The 23,952-nt window shown below is 33.9% G+C and overlaps 3 protein-coding genes across 3 annotated transcripts; 1 reads left to right on the top strand and 2 right to left on the bottom strand.

Moving 5' to 3' along the window:
- Window positions 1–258: 258 nt before the first annotated feature.
- On the bottom strand, window positions 259–1,542 carry LOC145030791 (neurofilament heavy protein). The gene is made up of 2 exons (XM_078979214.1): window positions 1,409–1,542; window positions 259–629 (listed from the first exon to the last, which is right to left on the bottom strand). The coding sequence occupies exons 1-2, from the start codon at window positions 1,437–1,439 to the stop codon at window positions 400–402; spliced, it is 261 nt and encodes an 86-aa protein (XP_078835340.1). The 5' UTR covers window positions 1,440–1,542; the 3' UTR covers window positions 259–399.
- A 16,745-nt stretch (window positions 1,543–18,287) lies between these two features.
- On the top strand, window positions 18,288–19,389 carry LOC145048985 (transcription factor MYB86-like). Its single transcript, XM_078997664.1, has 3 exons — window positions 18,288–18,442; window positions 18,530–18,659; window positions 18,752–19,389. The coding sequence occupies exons 1-3, from the start codon at window positions 18,313–18,315 to the stop codon at window positions 19,137–19,139; spliced, it is 648 nt and encodes a 215-aa protein (XP_078853790.1). The 5' UTR covers window positions 18,288–18,312; the 3' UTR covers window positions 19,140–19,389.
- Window positions 19,390–21,794: 2,405 nt separating this feature from the next.
- On the bottom strand, window positions 21,795–23,474 carry LOC145030786 (SMAD/FHA domain-containing protein). Its single transcript, XM_078979203.1, has 2 exons — window positions 22,799–23,474; window positions 21,795–22,410 (listed from the first exon to the last, which is right to left on the bottom strand). Exons 1-2 carry the CDS (start codon window positions 23,235–23,237, stop codon window positions 21,908–21,910), a joined length of 942 nt encoding a protein of 313 aa, XP_078835329.1. The 5' UTR covers window positions 23,238–23,474; the 3' UTR covers window positions 21,795–21,907.
- Between the last annotated feature and the right edge of the window lie 478 nt (window positions 23,475–23,952).

Below are 23,952 nucleotides of genomic sequence, written 5' to 3'. Positions count from 1 at the left end.
AATAATTTCACAGTAGACAAAAATTAAAAAATACCATTACACAGTCCAGATCCATTTGTAGTGCTTTATTTCACAATGGGCTGGACTGAGAATATTTGCGAATATTGCGGAAGATTTCAGAGTGAATAGTGCATTTGAGAAATGTGTGGCTATAGTTGGAATAGTGAAACTTTTAGTTATTTCTTGGCAAATGGTTGATGAAAATGGTTAATTTTGTCTTTTTTTTTGGATCTAAATTGGTTAATTGGAGTAAAAGTATTCAACTAAACATCAAACTTATGATTACTACCAAATATCAAAAGTGACTATCATGAAAAGTCGAAAGATAGCAGGAAATGATCAACTAATGATCCGTAGTACAAACATTTACAACAAGTGATTATCATAAATTTGTGGAATTTATTTTTTAGGGTGAATTGCTTCCACAACAGCTTCAATTTCTTCCTTGGCTCTTTCAAGAACACCCGGTCCTTTGACTTGCTCAATTGGGGTGTCTCGGCCAATGTCATTACTTGTTCCATGTGTTTCCTTGTCATGTGTAGGTGATTTCTCTTTCTCTTTATCAATCATTTCTTTTTTTCCTTCTTTGCCTTTTTCAATCAAGATTCTGACTTTTGCTTCTTCTTCCTCTTCAAAATTCACAGAAAAAAAAAATCTCAGCAAACAGCTATTTGAATCATTTAGTTTTGTGACCTAAGTGAATAACAATGCTAGTTTTGTGACCTAAATACATGTGTATATTATATATGTTTTCAGTGTGTGTTTATACAGTATATATGTACGCATGTAAATACAAAAATCTGATAATTTATGGAGTAAGTGATGATGAAAGGAGATATGAATTGATGATAGTACTCTCAGAGGATATTCCAGATACCACCAATAAGTTTGATGAGATATGATATATTTTCAGATAGAGCATCAGTGAGATCCCTTCACAGATCCCACAAAAATAATTTGGAAAACCAAAATTATTTCAAGTAATCATCAATATCTACAAACGTAGGTATGATGTCTTATTGGTACTGTAAACCTGCACACCATATGTGCAAAATTGTTGCAGTTTTCATGATGAACGAAATAAACAAAGAGGTTAAAACCATTAGCTTTACAGGTGATTGGGGAAACAATGGCGAAAAAATGATAAATTAGTCAAATCTGCTTTGAACCGCCGTCAAAATCAACACAGATGCATAGCATATGAACATCTGTAGGAAGACTTAAGCTACTATATTCTATGGAAATAGTTGATTGAATGAATTAAGAAAACAATTAAACTTCTTTTACCGATCGTAGACGACAGTATTTTAATTTAAAACCCTAATTCGAAGAATTTGTGAAGAAAAAAAACATAATATGCACATCGATCGATTGAAGAAGCAAAAGAAGTTAAATTTCATAGGAGTACCTTTCGCAGAATCAGATCTTCCGTCCGCCATTACAGTTCGATCGAATCTCCTTTCTGGAACGACGACACCTTCGAACTTCGAAGACGGTTTTGGCAATTTGGGGCCACTAACGTCAGCCCAATTAGACCTTCTTAGTTGGGCCGACCTAGCAATCAATATATGGCCCATATAAAAGTTTTCACAAAAGTACATTAACATCCTACTTAAATTCTCATCGGACTTCTAAACAGTGCCGGCTGGGTTGGAGCCGCTTTCTCTTATGGCTGGATTTGTTTGGTCGGCGGCTGGTATGTAGTCGGGTGGCTTCGTCTAAAATTGATTCTCACTAGGGATGAGATTTATAATTGGAAAACCGAATCGGAACCGGAACCGTTAGAACCGGAATATGTAAAACCGATTCAGGTCCCGGGTTTAAAGAATGGTTCTATCCGGGTTCCGGGTAATCCAGGTTTCGGATCCTTCAGGTCTGGGTAAACCGGGTTTAAGAACCAGAACCGTGTTAGGAACCGGAACTGGTTTTAGGGGTCAGAACTGGTTTTTATGAAAAGTTTAAAACATACATATCTCATTCGTTTGAAATCGGATTGACATGCGGTTTCTTCAAAAGTGTAGTTTATATTTTGTACATGATTTTAGACTACAATGTTGTCGTTTTTGGATTTATATTCATTGACTTATAGTCTCTCAAAGTCGGGATATCAAAGCTTGAAGTTTTATGTTTTTCAACTTTTTTGTATTTTGTGATAGTTTTAAAACATGCATATCTCATTCGTTTCAAGTCGGATTGATATGGGGTTTTTCTAGAGTGTAGTTTACTATTTGTACATGATTTTAGACTATAATTTTTTTGATTTTTAGGTTTATATTCATTGACTTATAGTCTCTCAAAGTCGGGATATCAAAGTTGGAAATTTTTTGTTTTCCAGCTTTCTTTGTATTCTATGATAGTTTTAAAACATGCATATCTAATTCATTTGAAGTCGGAATAGCATGCGTTTTTTTCCAAAGTGTAGTACATAGTTTGTATATTATTTTAGATTATAATTTTGTAATTTTTGGTTTCATATTCTTTGATTTATAGTCCCCTATAGTCAGGATATCAAAGCTGCGATTTTTTTTTCCAGCTATATTTTTGTATTCTGTGAAATTTTAAAACATGCATATCTAATTTGTTTGAAGTCGAATTATCATGAGTTTTTTTTGCAACATGTAGTTTAGCGTTTGTACATGATTTTAGATTATAATTTTGTCATTTTTGGTTTAATATTCAATGACTTACAGTCCCCCGAAGTTGGGATATCAAAGTTGAAAATTTTCAAAGTTTAACCACTAAGTAATTACCAGATTATTCTGGTTTTTCCGGGTTTTCTGGTTCTAGACCCACTTTACCCGGTTTCATCCGATCCACTTTGATATTTTTGGGTTTTCCGGTTCTAGACCCACTTTACCCGATACTTACCAGGAACCAAACCGGAACCGGTTCCTATATACCGGTCCGGTTTCCGGTCCTACAAAATGTTGTTAACAGGTTCCCGGGTTTTTCGGGTCCAAGTCTACCGGTCCGGGTTTAGACCCACTCTGATCCCTAATCCTCACCGCCGCTATCTTTCAATCACATGGTCACCATCTTTCCATCTTCCAATCAAGATGAACACCACCTTATTCGACTTAGTCTTATTCAATATTAATCTCAAGAGTTCAATATCAATCTCAGGAGAGAAGTATATCACCAACTCCACTAACCCTAATTGATTTTCAATTTCATCCATATATCTAGGTCTACAATTTACATTGCCGACTTCCAATGACCGCATAACACTGCATCTTACTGGAAATATCTATAACCCACCCATTTCAAGCGAAGGGAGAAGATAAGAGTAGTTTCAATCAGGTAAGAGATAATAGTACTTTTAATCAGGTAAGAACGTCTTTCAGTTGTGTAGTTTTTTCGATTTCAAAGGCTTAATTTTAGATGAAATTCAATTTTTAATCAGATTCCAAAAGCAATTGCTTTGGAAATACCCCCTTAAACCTAACACAAATTGAAAGGGAAGCTTGATTTATGTTTCTCTGTGTCTATGGTTTTGAAGAAGAATGTCAAGTGTTACATAGTTTGAGTAAAGTTATTGTGGCATAGAGGCGGTAGAGTAGGTGGTTAACACCGTGGTGAAGAACAAAAAGAGTAAGCTACAAGGACGGAAAGGGAACGACTTGGAAAATATATTGTTCACAAACCGGAACGGGATTGGAGATGGTATGTTACGGATTATAAGGATCTTATGTTTGTAGTTCTATTAATTTTATTGCTTTTAGGTATGGGTAATATGTTTTATTTGACCCTGTCTTTAAAGTTGTTCATCTACATATATGTCGTAGCCCCATATAGATTTGTCGTTTCCTTCTGCATATATGATGCTATGGTAATCAGTTGTAAACTTAAATTTACCTTATCCAGTAAACATGCTCAATATCTTCGTCAAGAACACAACCTTCATCTTGACCATATTAGTTTCGGCAATTTAGTTTTCTTCTCCTACAATTAAGTGTAGACTTTAATTCTAGAATTCTTTTTTGTGGGTAATTGGTGGAATTTTTAATGTTTATATAGTTTAAACAGCCTGCTACTGTTACCTAGATTCTTATTGTTATTTGATAGGATAACTTTATAGGCAACACGAAGACAAGGTTGCAATGTTAGTCAGAAAACAAAGGAATTACAAGTTATTCGGCTATAAACAGGAGGCCAAGCTTCATTCCTTCTCCCATAACTTCCCAAACGTTCTCTTTCGATTTCTTTCAATTCTAACCCATTTTCTTTTAGTTTTAGTCTCCGGCAAAGCCCTGTGATCCCTGTAGTAGTAGTAGCTAGTGACTAGAAGTTCTACTAGTGCAATTTCCTAAATTTTGTCAGCAAGAACCTCTATAAGTTAAGCTACACTATAGTCTTTTCGGTGTAACTTATATTTATAGTCATTAGTCGTTATTATGAACCTATAAATAATATTTATAAGTGATTGCAAGTCATAATACTGATTGATCTACTTACGAGAGAGGTATCTAGAATGGTCATGTTAGCTTGGTTGTTAGATATCAGAAATGCTATACGCCGAAAGGGTCCTGCCTCCTAACTGTCCTGTCTGACTGATCCTTACTTGATAAATCTTGATGTAGACATTGGAATTAGTGAGAAATCTAGACTACTATTAGTTACCATGATCATTAGACTAAAACTATGTATTAATCATACTTAAGTCATGTTAAGGGAAAATCTAAGGTGTTGGGCGAAACTCTGCCCATATCAGCAATCGTACACCTAAGTCAAGTGAGTGCATAGTTACTTTCAACCTACACATGAATATAAAGTATATATTAAATGATATATATGCTTGCTAATTGTATATTTGATATTTGTGTTATAATATAATTTTACTTATTTAAATTACCTTATTATATTTGTATTAGGTACTAAAGGGTTTTAGGGAAAATGAAGTAATGGTGAGAGGTCACACATTGTATTACCGGTCCAATCATTTGATAGAGTATAGATGACAACCCCTGAGTATTCTAGGTAGTCCGATGGAACACCAGTTGGGGGTGTTAATGATCATACTTTTCAGGGAAAAGAAAAGATATTTATTCGGGTACTCTATCCCCTTCAGGGTTGCCTTATTGATATATATTGCTACAGAACCCCCATAGTAATATTGTCTACTCACAGAAATCCTTTAGGATAAGATCATTACCTTAGGATCATGGAGTGAGAATAACGAGAATGGGTAATTGGGTTAATTGTGTAAAATAAAATATACAACTATATTGTTGTTGGTTGAAAACTCTATGTTCTCACCAGGTTCCTCAATCTGGCCTACTCAGTTTCTCTGTATCACAGGCGATGGTTTGAAGATAAATTATGCTGAGAGATTCGAGGAGTTTTAGTCCATTAGTGTAATTAATGCAAGGTCTGTAAAGTTTATGCTTATGTTTTGTATCAGCTATGATATCCCAAGCTTTTTATAAATTAATGAAAAATATTTCTTCGAAATACTTTTACGAGATCAAATTTTGCATTAACAAATAAACTCTGGTTTTGAATAAGCATAAATAAAAAGTTTTAAAATGGTCATAAATTTGGGGATGTCATAGTATACTACCATTTATACCCAATTACGATGATGATTAATAACAACCAACTACAAATCATTTTTCCCTTTCTATAATTGCATTGTTTTTTAATAGTACATTGTCATTATACAAAATCATTAAAATTATAACGTTGTAGTTAGGCAGATTTGAAAGATAGAATGTTTTAATGATAAAAATGATTTTCATATGTGATTTAATGTTATTCGTGATGCCAAGCCAAAGGCAAGACCAAAATTCCATTCTCTTTCCTTCCTTTCTTCTTTTATAAGTATTAGAAGCTATTCTAGGTAAGCATGTAAAATAGTGGTATACTGTAACATCCTGATTATTGAGGTATGATAATGTAAAGTAAATTTGGATTTTTTGGTGGGTCACGACGTGAGGGAAGCACCGTCACATCTTGACATGGTCACATTCTTCGCCGGGGGGGGGGGGGGGGGGGGGATCATTTGAGTGTCACGTGGTGACCCTTCACCAGATGCAAAACCCTAACTTCGAACTTGGACCCTATTTAAAGGAAGTGAAAGGGCTAGGTTTTCTTTCATCCTTAGCCTCCATCACCTCTAAATGACCCTTTGGCCAAACTCCATCTCTCTTGAAGCTTTTGAGCTCATTTTTGCAAGTTTTGGTGGTTTTGAAGGAAGAATAAGAAGTTGTGGTGCCTAGTTCCTCCAAGCAATCTATCACCGTCCTTATGTATAACTTATGAACTTTTTTATGTCCTCAATCTATCATCTTTTTATTTTATGCTTTTTAGATCTAAGCTTTATTCCATTTTTGGCCCCATTTGTGGTGATAGGGTGAGTAGAAGATATAAAGTTTGCAAATTTATGATATCTTTGTGTCCCAATAGCATATTATTTCATAGATCTAGGATGTGGTGGTGATTTGGGAGCCTTGCATGGATTTTTGGTAACATTGCATCTTTTGACCTATGGTTGGGAAAGGACATGCATGGGGCATGTATGCCCATAAATTTTGCATTTTTAGGGATCATTAGGATCCCTACAACCCTTCTGGATGTTTTAGATTGAAGACTTTATGAATTAAGCGCTTAATGATTGATTTCATGCATTAAGTGGTCTTAAAGGACCTTGGACTTGAGATCTTGGCTTAGAGAGATGTCCTAGTGGAAAAGGTTGGAAACTTTACCCATTAAGACCTTGGGAAGAATCAGATCTGAGCTTTGGAGCTCATGGAATCGATGGAAAATGACTTAATCCATTAGGCTGGGATAACCGGTTTTTACGACGTGACACCCCCTGTCACAAAGAGACGACTGGGGTTTCCCTAATTATCTTTGATTGATTTCCGTCACGACATGATGACCTGTACATCACGATGTGATGATGCTTGGATTGAAAATGAGTAGAGTTGAGACTTAGTTAATTTGTGACTGAGTTAGGACCGGTTTGAGTCCGTTTCCCATGATGTGACCATGATCCAGTCACAACGTGAGGATCAGCTAATTGAAGTGTTGATCGTTGACTTTGACCTTGACTGTTGACTTACACACATTTTAGGCATTATTTTAATATATTTTAAGCTATAATTTGGTTAATTGACAAGATATTTGGTACTTATAATGTTTAAATTGTACATTGTAGCGAAAATGGATATTCTCAAAGAAAAGGAGTAATACCAACAAAAGCTAGATACTTGGAGGAAGAGGAGTTGAAGAAGACACAAACAGGATGTTGATGGATAGCTTGAACCATCGCCAATATTTTGGATATGTCTCATGAATCTTAACTCCTATTGAAGACATTCAAAATGTTCTGAAAACTATACAGAATTTTGTATGACTTTCGTGTTCATGCCAAAATGTGAATTCCAGTTCCTGTGTCATGGCAAAGGAAATGCCACGACGTGGCGGGTTAAAAATCCTCGTGTTAGTCTACGAGTTCGTGTGCGACAAGGAATTCCACCAACATGATGCGGCGATCTAAAGGCCACGACGTGGTCACCTTTCATGACCCAGAAGCTTTCGATGACTTGTCGCATACGAGATTTAAAAGATTCCCACATCGTGTCACTTATCCCCATGTTGTGGCAACCATAATTTGGAAAGTATATATATTCCGGACATTAGGTCGTTTCCAGGAGATAAAGACCCAAGGGATGCAATAATTGATGAAGAAAAACCCTTCTAAGAACCCTTGGAAGGTGGAAATCAAGTAAAGAACAAGGGATAAAGAGATTGGAGCAAGGATTCACACATATGCATCCGATTTGCCTAGTTTAAAGCCTAGTTTTCCTTTTGTTTATGTGTTTTTCAGTTCTGATTATGGGCCAATAACCCTTGTTTTCGTTTAGAATTAGATGAACTCGTAGATACTATGTGTTGATTTCTTATTTGATGGATTTATGAAGTTAGTTTTGCTTAAAATATTGTTTGATAAATCATTAAATCTAAACCTAGCTTTTTAAAGTTTCTATCTTTATTGTCTCGCCTCAAGATTTTGTAGTTAAATTGTAGTTAATTGCATGAACTTGATTTACCTGGTTGTTTATTATCATTAAATTGCTAGAGCTAGAGATTAACCATATCCTAGTGTAGGTAAGAAGGTAGTTACTTAACTATGTTAGAGATTAGTATTTGATCATAATATTTTGCTTGATTACTCGACTTGATCATTGAGTAGTAGTCTGTAGATTCTATCATTCAGAGTCCAGATTATCTTTAAAATCAATTTATTGTCCTTATTTGCATGATCATTAGGGTTAAAGTTTTTGAATTGACTTATGATAGTTAGTCTGACTATGATGACTAGTAACTTTTATAAGGTAACTAACACAATTAATCCATTGTCTTGAAATCGGCCATAGGCGAACGGATGGTTTCGAAGCTAAATAAAGGAATATTTTATTCTTGGTTTTAAATCGTCTTTCTAGTCATTAATTAAGTATTTTAATTTAAGTTTTTCTAAACTAATAAAATCATATAAAACTCCCACTTTTAGTTGTTTTTTTAGTTTAGATTTTAGTAGTTATTTTATTAATTAAGTATCGTTTCCTGTGATAGACACCTGATTTACTGTACTATTCTATAATCTAACTAGGTACACTACCTATAAGTACATAGTTAAGTTTCGTTAGGTTATAAATTTAAGACTGATAGGTATAATTATGCATATCAGACTTGTTGACATGGCTTGAATTTTCATCAAAGTGGTTAGTTTTAGAGCTTAGAATAAGGTGGGACCTTGTTTGAGTCAATAGGTGGTTCGTAGCATCGTTCGCCTGGCAGTGAGCTATGTTACTATCTAATATCATGAGACATGTGAGTATTCTCACTGTACTATGTAGGATGTTAGTTGTCTTGGTGACTCTTGCATTATGCATATTGAGTTGGACCCATTCTTATGTATATTGGGTTGGGCCCATTTTCATGTATGTTAGGTTAGGCCCATTTTCATGTATGTGGGTTAGGCCCATTTGCATGTTGGACTGGGCCCATTCGTATTTATGTTGGGATGGGGTCATTTGTATGTTGTGTGGTATTTTGGGAACTCACTAAACTTTGTGCTTACGATTTTGTGGTTTGAATATTTCAGGTACTTCCAGTTCTAATGGGAAAGGTCCAACTTGACTGCACAACATTATCCCCCTGATGATTTTTCTACATTGTTGACTGTTATTGTGCTCTGATGATTATGACACATTTATTACCATGATGGGTTTTTGGACAAATACTATGTGATTTGATGAATCAAAAATAAAAAAATTATGTCTTTGTTGGGACATTACATGTACTTTCTGATTATTTGAAAAATATACATGGATTTTGATCTTTGCTTTACTGTTATATTGGTCGCTGCGCCGCCAAGCCAAAACCAAGTCTATGTTTTGATTCCCCCTTGTAACACCCCAAAATTTTCAAGCTTTATGAAACTACAAAATACTATGGTTTAAACAAAATCATTACGGGTGTTAACCCTCATTTACTAAAAACAGTCCCACAAAAATATTTACATTAAAAGTTGGGTATTAATATTAAGCGTCATACAAACCATAACAAGTAAATAAAAATTACATACATACAATAATTAAGGAAATTAACAAGTTCCACTCTATTCTTTATCTCATAACTTCTACTTCCATCTATCATCTTTCTTCTTGAATACAACCTGAGCTACATGGCATTAAAAAGAGGTATATAAGACAATAATGTCACGTGAGCTACGTGGGTTTGAGACCCAAAAAATTTATACATTTTCATCCAAACATTTCATCTTTGCAAAACATAATTTTAGACCATAAACATTTTCAAGGAAAACTCTTTTCATACACATCATAAATATAATTTCATATCTTATCATTTCATTTCTTTTCATTCATTTCCAAGACCAAGGTGGCAAGAACAAATCAACCCACCAACGCATCATTTCTAAGACCTACATGGAAATAACAAATCAATCCACCAAGGCAACATTTCAAAGACCAAGGCAGAAGGAACAAATCAATCCACCATGACATCATTCATATAGGATATCTACTCCGCGGCACAGAGGTACCACCCCTGTAGATTCTTTTAGATGTCTTATGAGGCATCATGGTTCGAGCAACTTTCATTCTTTCTTTACTTTCTTTCCTTTTTAATTTCTTCTTATATTTCACTTCCCATAATAACAATAGTCATATCATCATTTATAATATCATAAGTTACTAGGAAGACATAATTTGAAAAGACATTTCACATATCAAACATTCGTTCTTCCAAAATATTCTTTGCTTTCAAAACATTCTTACTTTCAAATCATTCTTTCAAAACATTCTCTTCAAAATCATTTAACACTTTCATTTCAAAACACTTGATATATCAAAGCTGTAACATCCCGGAATCGCAAGAGTAGAGTTGAAGGGCTAAAATTGTAAGTTTTAGAGGGTGACTCGGCGAGTCCATGGATAGACTCGGCGTGTCAGGTCGCGACTATGGTCGCGTATCAAGTGACCTACTCGGCGAGTCCAAAGATGGACTCCGCGAGTAGGTGCTGTATGGAGAAAACCCTAATTTTCGGGGTTGAGCCCTATATAAAGAGCATTATACCCCTCCACGGCCTCCCTTATTCCCCCCTTGAGTTCCAAAAACCTTAAATTCGTGGAGAGTACATTTGTGGAGCAAATTAGAGCTTGGAAAGGTGTTGATTGAAGGAATCTTGAAGGAGAAGTGGCTTGGATCAAATGGCTTTGCTTGGATTCGAGTTTGGTTGCTGTTGAGGCATCTTTTGTAGGTAATACTTTCATTCTTGGGCTGTATCTTCCTAGTTTCTCATTTTGGGGTTGTGTGGGGTGCTTGGTTGTGTGACATTTTGATGTTGGAGGATGGATATGAGGTTGCTACCTCAGATCTTGAGTGGAGAAGACCTTAAGAGCATTAAATCCCCTGTTCTTGTGTTGTTAATGAAGCTACCATGTCCCAAACCTTGGTTCTAAGGTGAATAAGGCTTAGATCTCTTTATATTCACGTAAAGTTTGCCACTTTACGTGATGGATGGATTGTAGAAGGTTGGATCTATGTTTTGGATCAATTGCATGGCCTGAGATGCTTCTGTATGGATTCAGACCGGTGGTACTCGACGAGTTGCTTGAAGATGGCCTGGAACTCGATGAGTTGGAAGAACAACTCGGCGAGTAGGTTGAAGATAGCCTTGGACTCGACGAGTCCATTTGGACTCGGCGAGTCTTGTCGAGGAAGTCCCAACATTTCTGGTTGAGTCGATGAATCGGTGAGTCAAGGGATGACTCGATGAGTTGGGTATGAGTGGACTCAAAGTTGTTGGACTCGACGAGTCTTGGGGTGACTCGGCGAGTTGGGTCGTTGATTGAAGGAAGTTCTGAGCATATGGACTCGGCGAGTCATCGGGTTGACTCGGCGAGTAGGGTCAGTCAGGGGTTGACTTTGACTTGTCCAAGGTTGACCAGTTGTCTTCCAGGGGTATTTTGGTAATTAAGGGTATTTATTGAGTTGTATGTTTTGATGTTCAGTGGAGGAGTTCGTGTCAGAGTTCGGAGCAACGGGATCTTATCCTTTCAGCCGACAGTTTCGAGGTGAGTTATCCTCACTATATCAACAGGGTCTAAGGCACCAAGGCCGGCCCTTTATTGGATTGAGATTCGGATATGGTTATTATGTTATTGTTTGATGTGTCTGCATCCTGGTAGTTAGGGTGGTACATGCTAGGAGACCTTGTTAAGGTCAGTTTCCCGATATACAGAGTGATGCTATGCTAGTGACCGGTTAGGTCGGTGACCCGGTTAAGGTAATGATATGCTATGTGATCTGCTTGCCCAGTTTGCTGACTATAAATGTTATATGAATGTATGTTTTGTGCACATGGTTGTTTGGACTGGAGATGGGTTGAGGCGGGTCCTGCTTTGTGCTGTAGGCCAAGATACCCAGGGCGGACCGGTTGTTCTGAAGGCCCAGCGAGCGGTCCGGATAGGCTGTAGGCCCCACGAGGGGTGCTGAGGCTCGGAGAGTGGACCAGGCCGACTGAAGGCCCGATGCGGGCGGACCAGTCACACTGTAGACTCAGAGAGTGGACCAGGTGGGTTGAAGGCCCGATGCGGGCAGACCAACCCCACTGTAGACTCGAAGGACATAACTAGACCTGGAGGATGGATCCGGCGGACTGAAGGCCTGATACGACGGACCAGTCACACGGTAGACCCAATATGCATGGCTGTTCTATGTTCTGTTATGTTATGTATGTTTTATATGTTTTGGACCGGAAGGTCGCAGCCTGGAAGGGCGTATACGTGGTTGGTATTTTGGGGGTATCTCACTAAGCTTTCGGGCTTACAGTTGTGGTTTAATGTTTTTCAGGTTCTTCAGGAGACTGTGGCAAGGCGAAGGTGCGATCGTACCGCTCCTCATGATTTTGTAGCAATATGATTCTGGGAATACTCTAATGATTTGTATTGAAAACCTTTTTGTAAACATTTTAATGAAAATCGGGTTGTTTTGAAAAATTTAAATTGGTTGTATTTTTCGGATGTTACAAAAGCCTTGCATTTCATTATCATAAAACCATTTTTTTCATGTACCCAAAGTGGGAAAGTGTCGACACATCTTCACCTTAATCACACGAAGGTTAGCTAGTCCCTTTCTAGTTCATTTCCCTAGAACAATCCTTTTAAAATACTACTTACACTATATATGGACACAAGTCATTAAAATGAACAAAATACACCTAAAAGGTTCAATTACTAAATTTTGTTATTTCATATCATTCCTCATGAAAAATTATGAACGCAGAAGAAAACCGTGCATAAATCTGAGTTCGTATGCAAAAATTATGAGGAAAACAATATTTTCCAAACATGAGGTTCCACAGGGGGCGTGTGGAATTTCACACGGGTCATATGGAATGGTCTATATGCACAAAAAATGTATTTTTTTTCATAATAACATCCTAATTTGCATAGATCTTGAAGACCCCTTTCCAATTCACTTTACACCACTTATTTAGTTATCACACATAATTAGGAAGTGTTTTATCATCTTAAAACCCTCCACTTAATCCATTAAGTGCTCATTGAACTCATTAAGATTAAGATGATCTTCAAGTGTTTAAAAGATGGGTAAATCAGTCCATTTTGCACTTGAACATTCCAAAGTCCACAAAACTTGTTCCCAACTTATTGAATACCCATATGAAATTTATCAAGTGCATAAAACCATAACTAATCTCATTTTAAATACCTAATTTAACTATGTAATCCTTAATTCCATTCCATGTTACCAAATTGCCCTTATGGCAAATAACTCCATTTATCAATCTAGGAATCAAGAAACACCTTATGTTTTGAATTCAAATAATTCCAAGAATATACATTCATGATTATGAACTTCCTTTACTCATCAAATGCTCAACTACAAGAGATTTCATTGTTTTATTTATATTATCTCCATATCCATTTCAATCCAAGCTGATACTTGATTCTACCATCATGGATGAATTTGAGCATTCCAATTGGATCTTTTCCTTTCAAATATCATCTAGGTTATAGAATCCAATCCACTTTCATCATAAATTGCAATATCCCCAATTTAGGTTTTCTAGGGTTAATGGAGGTTTTCACCCAAATATTCAAATCCATCAATGAGATGAGTGGATTGAGATTGGGATTATCAAAACTACTCAATGGAGGTTGGAAAACCAAAAACCAATCATTATTTACTACAAATTTTGACAATGTATTTTCTCCAAACCGTGAACTCTAAAATTATGGGTAAAAGAGAAGAGACTATACCTTCCAGACTTTTGATTCCTCCCTTCTTTGCTTGGTTGCTCAATTTATCACTTGAAAAAAACCCTAGATGGACGGAGTATAGAAAATCGCCATTAGAGTTCTCTCTTTCTTGACAATCACGAATGGAATGAATGGGGGAAGTGTGTAAATCTTACTTCCTTAATTTTCACATTTGGTCCCTCTAATTTGCCCATGTTGGCCAAAACTCACCAAATCTCAAGATTTGTTATTTTAACTTCATTTTTGAGATAATAAGTCCCTATTTATCCATTATATGAATTTTATAGTCCCTTCCATTAATTAAGTCAACCCTTTGGTCAACTCATTTTGCCAACTCGACACGTTTGACCCTTTAACCTTTAAAATGTTATTATTTCCCACTTTTAATTTTCTAAGCTTCATATCAATTGATGATATGATTAAACCAATATTATTTAACTATATAAATCATATTTCATTTATTTACTTTATTAATATAAGAACCTATAGCTTAAATTTTAGGATGTGACACCCCTGCCTTCCTTCTTTTGGATAACTATGAAAGAACAACTCATGTTGAAGTAGGAAATCTTATAAAAGGAATTGTCAGATATATTTTGTTTTTTATTTGAAATGAGTTAAGATTTAATATGAATTTTTAATCATTACAGTACAGTTACCTGGCCTTACACATATTTGGAATTACACATTTGTGATGATATTGTGTTCGTACGCTCTACCCTTATACCATTTTCACCTATTATGTCATGTTAATATGACCATTTTAGCCCCTATTATTTCACAAATAAATACATCATGCTCTGTCGTCCATTTGCTTTCCCTCTACTCACTCAAGAACTCTCATGTACTCCATTCCACTTTGGGCCAATTAGTTGTTTTCTTTATGCTCCATTTGTTGATTATAGAAGGATGTTCATCACTGATTGATTGTGTTTGTTTTTAGGTATATTGATTTTGAATTAAAAAATATTTGATATAATTACAGACATGTATGCTTATTCATCTAAATTATTGTTAAAAACGATTCCTGTGGTTGAGACCTACTTACTCAAAGTCGGAGCTATAGAGGGTATTTCCAAGAAAGATGGGTTTTGGTTGAAAAAGGTTTTGAAAGAAGCTACATATACATTTTTTTTCTATTCTTTAAACTATTTTATAACTTGGGTAGGGTTCTGCTTACAAGAATAGACTTTTATCTGCTTTACTTCGATTTTGATCTAACATTATTTTTCAAAGGATTGAATGCAGAAAATAGCAATGTACTTCAATTTTTTGCTTATCATAACATCCTTTTTTCAGTTTTTTTACTATAGCATTTAAATTTTGAAAAGGCTATCCAATTATCGCATATTCTTCCAAATACAAAGCAGTGCATTTCACTACTATAAAGATGAAAAAAAGTGAAAGTACCATCCTATAATTGGATTGAAAACTACTATAATTAGGTTACATTTTATTTTTCTAATTAAACTTTTATTGGTGTAAGAGACAACTTCAAATTTTGCAACACTCTCATCCAAAACTGTTACATTAATGATTTGCCCCACTTCAACAATTGTGACATTTTTTTGATGATAGTGAATTGCCAAACATTTTTGAATCCAGATCTTGAAGATCCATTACTTTTTATTTCCCATTAGGTTCCAGATAAAATGTTGTATGGGTGTTTGATGCTTAAAAGATATTTGAGAAAAAACGAAAACATTTGAAAATATAAGGGAAAAAGTAAAGGATAAAATGCAAGAAATAACAGTGTACTTTATTTAATTTGTTTACAAACACCATCGGCATCACAAACAAATAAAAAATGACATGTGCTTCTCCACGGGCACACCCACTAGTATCATATAAATCATATAATGATCATATGAAAGGCCAAAAATAAATTAAATATAATTAGAAAAATTATATTGTAAATAATAATCTGTTATTATATAGACAACAATCCATACAAATATGTTATACATTACAATTAAAATAAATGGATCTATAGCTCATTTGTTCAAACAACCAACAAATACATGTATATAACAGTTAAAGTTCTGTTACAACTCAATTGTTTAAGCCAACAAATAAATAGAATGTTAAATAAGCAAGAGAATAAACAATAAAACGAATAGATAATTAAGATGTAGAAACTAGATAACGCTTTTATTACTCTTAAGTGTTTTCAAACCTATTTTACATTGAATCCTAGCTACAAATACTTATAACCATAAATCCTAACTATTGGGCGGAGTTCACATTAGCCTACTCAAAACACTTATATCTTTGAATTCTAAATGAGTTTTTTTTAGCTCTAAACTACTCAAAACACTTATATCTTTGAATTCTAAATGAGTTTTTTTTAGCTCTAAATAACAATGTATTTTCTCCTACCCAAATAAAAGTGAGGAACCAAGATTTGACGAAGAAAAATATTGGAAACGACACATTACCAAAATCTACTATCTATGTGAGCTGATGAGACTTTGATTCTTCCTTTTATATATGATAACGTCAATAATGCATTATGCATTAAAACCACACTAGACGCAATAAAAGTTGTATGTTTCCTACATCAATTGTTTGACCCATGTTACTTTAATCCCAATAATTGTTTCCATGTTACTTCATGAGTTTCATAAATCTTTCTATCTTCCATTACAAGCATCATAAATCATTGATAATGTGTCTCAAATTTCATTTCTAAATTGCAATACTCAAAAGGGAAAGAAGTTTACTTTACAAAAGCTAGAACTAACTAATCAAAGTGGCACACAAGCACAATCAAGATTTAATACCTTGCTAAAGTAGGACCCATAACTACCATCCCCCTGCCTCCTCAAGGCACCCTTACTTCATCTCTTCCATTAGACACCCCTACATATTTATTTCATATTTGTATTTGATTTTCAGACAATTTGATGCTATCATCATTGCATATATATACATGATATCAAAATGTCTTATATTTACAAGAATATAACATTATTTGGTCAATAAGTGTGGGGGACAACATAAACAAAAATTTCATTACGTTTATATGTTATAAGTGTTGACAAGTTTGACACTCAATACATTTTGGCGAGTTTGACAGACATTTAGGCATGGTGTAATTTTCATAGTCTTTTTCGTTTTGTATGTTATAGTCAAATAAATAAATATATATGAATTTGATTGGAGAAAAAAGTTGTTAACAATTTTATTACTTAATAAGTTTTGTTGAATAAAGTTTAATAAAACGGTTAAAATGTCTAGATCCTATAACCAGTTATTCGGTTATTGATTTTATTGACCAACCAATTACATCATTTATTATACCAAAAACTATATTTCATGTATACTTTTTTTAACTTATAGTTATTGGCTTTTTACAAAGTTTTCTTACATCTTTTGGTCAAAATAACTTTATAGATTATATTATAAAAAAAATTTAGCCAAAGAAATCATTTGTATGTAATTAATTGGAACTAACTGTTATATTATTAAAAAAAAGTATTAAATAAAATATACATCTATAACATATTTAAATAAATTAATACCACATATTCATTTATATAAATATTATACTATAAAACTAAATTACTGGAAATATAGACACTCGGCCTCAAACAATTAAAATAAACTAGAAATCTATAAACTTAAACTTTAACCAACATTAAACACATTAACCTTTAACACCAAATTTGATGTTAATGAGCATATAAAACCATATTTTATGTTATAATATGATTCACAACACATATTTGGAGTTGGAAATGGTATTAATTGGGATGTAGAAATGCATTTGTGTGTGTTTTTGGTAAAGATTCAATTTGCATTATTTTAGGATAATGTTAGCATTTAAAGAGTACCTGAAAGCGAAGGAGTTCATTGGCCCATTGTACTTCATCTTAATCATCAACATTATATTAGTAGACTTCAGACAGACAGGTGTCCAAATCAACATTTGCATATAAGCATTTGAATACCGAATTTCAACCATTTTTCTCATATACATGAATGAGAGGAACCAAGATTTCATCAAAGGAATGTTACTGAAAACGACACATCACCAAATTCTACTACATACATGTCACTTGATGAGACTTTGATTCCTCCTTTTATATCTTAAAACAGCAACACTGCATTAATTACCATACTTAGCGTAACAAAAGTCGTATGTTGTACACATTAACTGTAGACACCTGTTGATGTTGCCTTATTATCATTAATTGTTTCCATGTTACTTCATTAATAATTTTAAGAACCCTTTTTAGTTCTAAAATTTCATGTCTAGAGTACGTACAATACTCAAATGGTAAAAAAAAAAATAAGTTGATCAAAGTCACGAGACACGACCAATCAAACAGTAACAAGTAACAACCAGGTCCCCTACCCACTCTCCTACTTTATGTATTTCATTTGTCAACTACAAAATTTGATTTATGATGTTATCATGTTTCTATATATGATAACGATATGATCAAAAGGTGTTATATTTAGAAGATTACAAGAATTATTTGTTTGTGAATGAGCAATGGGTGGAGGGCAACATAAACAGAAGATAAAACGAGGGTTGTGGTCACCAGATGAGGATGAGAAGCTTATCAGTTATATTACTACACATGGAAGCCATGGTTGTTGGAGCTCAGTTCCTAAACTTGCTGGTCTTTCTTTTTATTATTCTTTAAATTAATTGATGTGTTATATTTTATAAATTTAATCACTAACATATTTGACTTGATTTGGAGCAGGGTTACAAAGATGTGGAAAGAGTTGTAGACTAAGATGGATTAATTATCTAAGACCAGGTGTAAAACGAGGAAAATTTACTTCTCAAGAAGCCATGCTCATAATTGATCTACACAAAACCTTGGGAAATAAGTAATTAACAAGATAAATTCTTTTTTTTACATATCTTTTGATTAATTTTTTTTTGAAGATATTGATTTCTTTTGTTATTTGTTATAAAAAAGATGGGCACAGATAGCGAAACACTTGCCAGGAAGAACAGATAGTGCAATCAAAAACTTCTGGAACTCCAACAAGAAAAAGAAGCTTCTTCTTCATGGCAACTCCTCTGGTCATACTATTATTGCTGCTAACCTTAAAAATAACAAAATTCAGGTTCCTGGAAGCAATGAGCAAGATCAAGAGGGTTTGTGTAGTTCAGATCTTAATGGGAACATTCCATTGATCAAACATCATCAAGAAGATGAAATTGAAATGCAACTTGATGAGCTTCCTCCCTTTCCACCATCATTCATGGATGATTCATATACTGTTCTTGATGATCGCCAACCAGAGGATTTTGATTCGATTCTTGATCAAAATTGGGAGACAACTCATGTTCCTTTGTTCTGACTTTTGAGAGTGCATTATGAACATAATATGAAACATGCATGATACAAGATCGATTGATGACGAGTCTTCTCCTAAGAAAAAGAAATGCCAGCAGAGATGTTGGAAACCAGCTTTTATAGACGAGAGTGGGATATAATTTTGTAGTAATTATATATGATTTCTGATAAAATCTGTGAGCATTATTGTATATTGATAGGAATGGAGTTGTCAAAGCATAGTTTTAGAAATATGAATGTGAAATAATATGATATTGGACTAACATCTGCAGTTCTATTTCAAAAACTCAACATACATAGCTTAGTTGAAGACAAGTTTCGTGCTAATTTGAACCCTAACACCCTTAAGTATAAAGATCAGTCTATTACTCCATTTACAAGGGAAATACAACAAGTCTGAATAGTGGAGCGCGAAAATATCAAAGAGAAGCATTAGAATCCAGTTATTGAAGCTAGATCCAAGTGTACAAATAAAACTTGTCATATGGATTTCTCCCCGATCGAACATCAGTTAATCAAGGGCTACTTCGTTGAAGAAATCTGACGTCATATCTGTTCATATCTCAGTAATTTCGGTAAATTTTGTAATGATAACGGAGATTATTTATTCTGATGCGTATTCAGTCTTCCATGCATACGATCAGATAGAATTTCGTACATACCTTCAGGGAGAAAGAATCTGAAAGAAGGAAGCCCGCATGGATAAAAAAAACGCCTCCGACGATAAAAGTTTTGGCCTCGCTTTGTGGCAAATTCACCGAGCTTTGAAACTTCAACAGCGATGGGAATGGGAATGCCGGAGGTGGAGTGGAAAGCTTTGAGAATTTGATTTATATGACACCGAATCAACGAGCCTCCGGCGCCAATGAGGGTTTTAGACGATCACATTTCACATTTTTCCAACGAAATGAGGCTTAAGGTGAGGCAATGTTTTTGGCGGTGATCTTCATTTTAGCCTCGCAAAACCCAGAAATTTCGAGTTAATCCCCTAGGCATCTCCAACCCAACCCCTACTTCATATCTCAAAAAATTCAAAAAATGGATGCGTTCGTGTCTCACTTAGTTTTATTTTATATATTTTTTAATTTATTTTTGTCTATTAATTATAATTTAAATACAATATTTAATATTTGTAATATCATATTATATACTAATTTATATTAATTAGTTGTAAATATAAAGTTTAATATTGTTTATCGGATCCATTAATAAAATTAAATATATATTAAACACTTCAACATGATAATATATAATTTATAAAATATAGTAATCAAATATGTTCGTGATCTTGATATATTTATTATAAATATAATCTTATTTATTTAATAATTATTTATAATAAAGTAATAATTAATTTGAATGAGTATATACTATATGAACATAGAATCATTTAGTTTTAGGACTTTGAGGCTTTGTTGTTATGAGCAAGGGAAGGAAACAAAATAAGGAAAAGACGTCGTCGTCTCGAGTAAAGGTGCCACAAGATACACCGGTTGATGAATGGAGACGTTATTTGAAGGAAGGGCGACAATGGATTCGGTGAAACATGCCCTCCTAAAACCTCTTTACACGCGCCATACGCGCTCTTATAAAAAAAAGATTTTCATATATATATATATATATATATATATATATATATATATATATATTTACCATCTTATAAAAGAAATCTAACTATTTCTATAAATAAATTGATTATAATAATAATATTTTTTTAATACGTTCAAATGATGAAGCTGATAGTACAAGTAACCATTAATAAAATAATATTAAATTTTAACCAAATTTTGAATTCAAATGTTTATCATCAAATTTCCTTATATTTCTCAACAATTTGATATGATTACATCAAATCCCGGATTCATTCAAATTTTAAACCCTTTTTGATATCCTTAAATTTAGCATGTTGATTCAAATATCCCTTCAATCGCATATACCTCTTTGTTCCCTCCTTTGCTATAAAGTCCACCGTCCATGAACAAAAAATGACTTCATCTCCCAAATAACACCATAGTTTGATTATTTTGTCTTCGACATGTACTTTCTTTTGTAACATAACATTTTTATAGAGGAAACATATCACCGAAAGAATTTACATGCCCCACCGCTTTGCGCGGGTACACTGCTAGTGTGTATATATATATATATATATATATATATATATTAGAAAATGAAAACGTAAGATAAGAAATTTTGTAATCTACTCTAATAAATGAATGTTTTTTTTTTTTCCCACATGTCAGATTTTCATTCAATTTGGGTTTTTTACAAAAATAATGGTTTTGAACCAAAAATTTGGGTGCTAATGACACCCCTTATCGATATGGCTCATAATAAGTCCATGGAATAAGTCCATGGAATTTTCTTTAATCAGTTTTCCAACACATACTTTTATACGAATATTTCATGCTACATATCATTATAATCATTATATGTATTTTTATGTCATTTCAATTTTCTATCTAGCTCATTATTTAATCTTTAGCAAACGCTTTTACTTCAACAATTATTTTATACATCAAACAAATACTAATCCATAAAAATGAATTATTGGACTTAAGTTTCGAACTTAAAACCTACGAACAAGTTTTTCAAGCTGAAAAAAAATGCTTATTTGAACACCAATTAAAGATCACAAAAGCATCCAAACAATCAAAAAAGTATCAAGCTTGTGTACATTCCAAAACACAATATTCTTCGGATCATTTTATACATCCTACAACATAATCAAACAAAAAGATAAAAACACCAAAAGTGGCTCTATATCAACAACTACTCATCTTCATCTTCATCATCTTCAAATTCTTCCTCTTCGTTATCTTCAACATTTTCTTCTCCTATATCCCCATCATCAACTATGAATCCACCCAATGTTTCATCTTCTTCATCTTCATCTTCATCAACATCATCATCGCCATAATCATCCTTTGCATACTTTTTTGTAGTATACATGGCACTTTTACTTGTACTTGCACCCTTCTTGTCTTGCTTTTGCTCCTTTGATCTAGTTGAGTACTTGGGTTTTGGGGCATTTTTCATTTTCTTGATAATTTCAGCATCTTCTTCACTCTCACCCGTCCACACTTCATCATCGTCATCCTCTCCACTCTTCTTTCTCCTTTTTCTTGTACTCTTCTTCCTTTTTCTCACATTAACTTCCTCTTCATCGCTCTCTTGTTTAGGTTCTTCAAGAAACCAATCCCAATTACTTATATCGCTGAGCATTTTCATTGGGTAGCGATCAAATTCATGTCCCACAACAACAAAACCAAACTCTACATTTCATCACCAAACGAAATTAATCAATAGAAGCAAGAGAAATCGAACATTCGTAGAGGAATTTTGCATGAAACTATAATTGCTTGATTATGAATGTTCTTGTCACGACTTGTAGAATCAGACAATAAAGATAATCAAATAATTAAATGTGAAATTCTGGTTATCTATAAAAATGATATAATTTGATGTTCCAAAACGCAAATCATTGAGCAATGGGTAATGTTTTCTAAATGGATGATTGATACGAGCGTTATGATATTGCAAGTCTGGATGCCTAATTCTATTGCAAACTGCAATTAAAAACCCTAGATGAAATCCACAAATTGTTAATTACATGTCTACAAAGTGTTATTTTACCAACGGAAACCACAGTAACGAACGCACCTTTAACAGGATCGATATGTGAAATATCACCGGTCTCGACTTCATCGTATTCAATCCCCGAAGTCTCTGCGAATGCTTCGTCAAGACTGAGTTCGCTCTTCGATTCACTATCGTCTTCGTTTTCGCTTGCGATTCTCTTCACGTTAAACCAAACAGGATTCTTCGAAGCCACACAAAACGAATCTCCATTCTTAATTTCACCTCCTTCCGAACGTTTGTAAACCCTAATTTCATCGTTTCTACGGTCGCGTACCCAGACGGGGTTTTTCCCTTTAACTTCGAAATAAACCCTGGTTCGATCTTCGTGGAGTTTGAAAGAAATATGGTGACGAGAAATTGCTCGATCACTGGAAATAAACCCCAATTCTCTTCCGAAATCGAAGGTTTCAGAGCCTTCTTCGAGCCGGATTTTGGAGCCACTTTTGCCCTCGATTTCCATGTTTTAAAAGTTTACCGCATGTGCCGACACGTCGCTATTAGCTATTTAGACGACGTTGGTCTGGCCGACCCGCTTCTTCCTTTTAAATTTTTTTTAATTCCCACGTATGGTCATATCTAGAGTCGGGCGGGCGGAGGGGGGTTTGAAGAAGGTACCGACGGTATGATCCAGATCACGATCACATGGTGGATGGTATTGTGTTTTTTTTTGGGTGGAACGTCTTGGGTTTGGCTAACCCGTTACCTCCATTCTCTTTCATCCAAAAGTGAATACTGAACCAAACCAATAACGCTAATAAATGTTTTCGATATAATACAATAGTAGGTGTCAGATACATGTATTACATGTGTTTAATTAAAATATATATATATATATATATATATATATATATATATAATTTTAACAATTTGAAAATTTTGAATTTTAAGAAAAATGAGAAAAATTTGAATTATTAAAATTAATAAGACTTTAATGTATTGATTATATTACATATATAAATTCTTTCTAATAAATATTTAACATATATATTACCTTACACATTAAATGTGAAATTTTAAATTAATAAAATGAAAAATGCAATAAAATGACAAATGGAAAATATAAAATTTAAAAAATCTAGAAAATGTCATGTGTCCAAATGAATAAGAAAAGGATATGTGGCAAAAAACTTTCATTTATTATATTAGATTAAATATGTGGTATCTAATTATAGAGA

Source organism: Lactuca saligna, chromosome 1 (genome assembly GCF_052625555.1).
Source record: "Lactuca saligna cultivar CGN05327 chromosome 1, ASM5262555v1, whole genome shotgun sequence".
NCBI lineage: Eukaryota > Viridiplantae > Streptophyta > Magnoliopsida > Asterales > Asteraceae > Lactuca > Lactuca saligna.
This window is presented reverse-complemented; position numbering and strand designations above follow the sequence as displayed.

What these genes read in the sequence shown, in the direction of transcription:
- LOC145030791 (XM_078979214.1), bottom strand. Translation starts at nt 1,439, where the DNA reads ATGGCGGACGGAAGATCTGATTCTGCGAAAG. An exon ending in AAGATCTGATTCTGCGAAAG is followed by an intron (nt 630 to 1,408) that starts GTACTCCTATGA and finishes TGAATTTTGAAG; the next exon opens with AGGAAGAAGAAGCAAAAGTC.
- LOC145048985 (XM_078997664.1), top strand. Translation starts at nt 18,313, where the DNA reads ATGGGTGGAGGGCAACATAAACAGAAGATAAAACGAGGGTTGTGGTCA. An exon ending in CTCAGTTCCTAAACTTGCTG is followed by an intron (nt 18,443 to 18,529) that starts GTCTTTCTTTTT and finishes GATTTGGAGCAG; the next exon opens with GGTTACAAAGATGTGGAAAG. An exon ending in CACAAAACCTTGGGAAATAA is followed by an intron (nt 18,660 to 18,751) that starts GTAATTAACAAG and finishes GTTATAAAAAAG; the next exon opens with ATGGGCACAGATAGCGAAAC.
- LOC145030786 (XM_078979203.1), bottom strand. Translation starts at nt 23,237, where the DNA reads ATGGAAATCGAGGGCAAAAGTGGCTCCAAAATCCGGCTCGAAGAAGGC. An exon ending in ACATATCGATCCTGTTAAAG is followed by an intron (nt 22,411 to 22,798) that starts GTGCGTTCGTTA and finishes GATGAAATGTAG; the next exon opens with AGTTTGGTTTTGTTGTTGTG.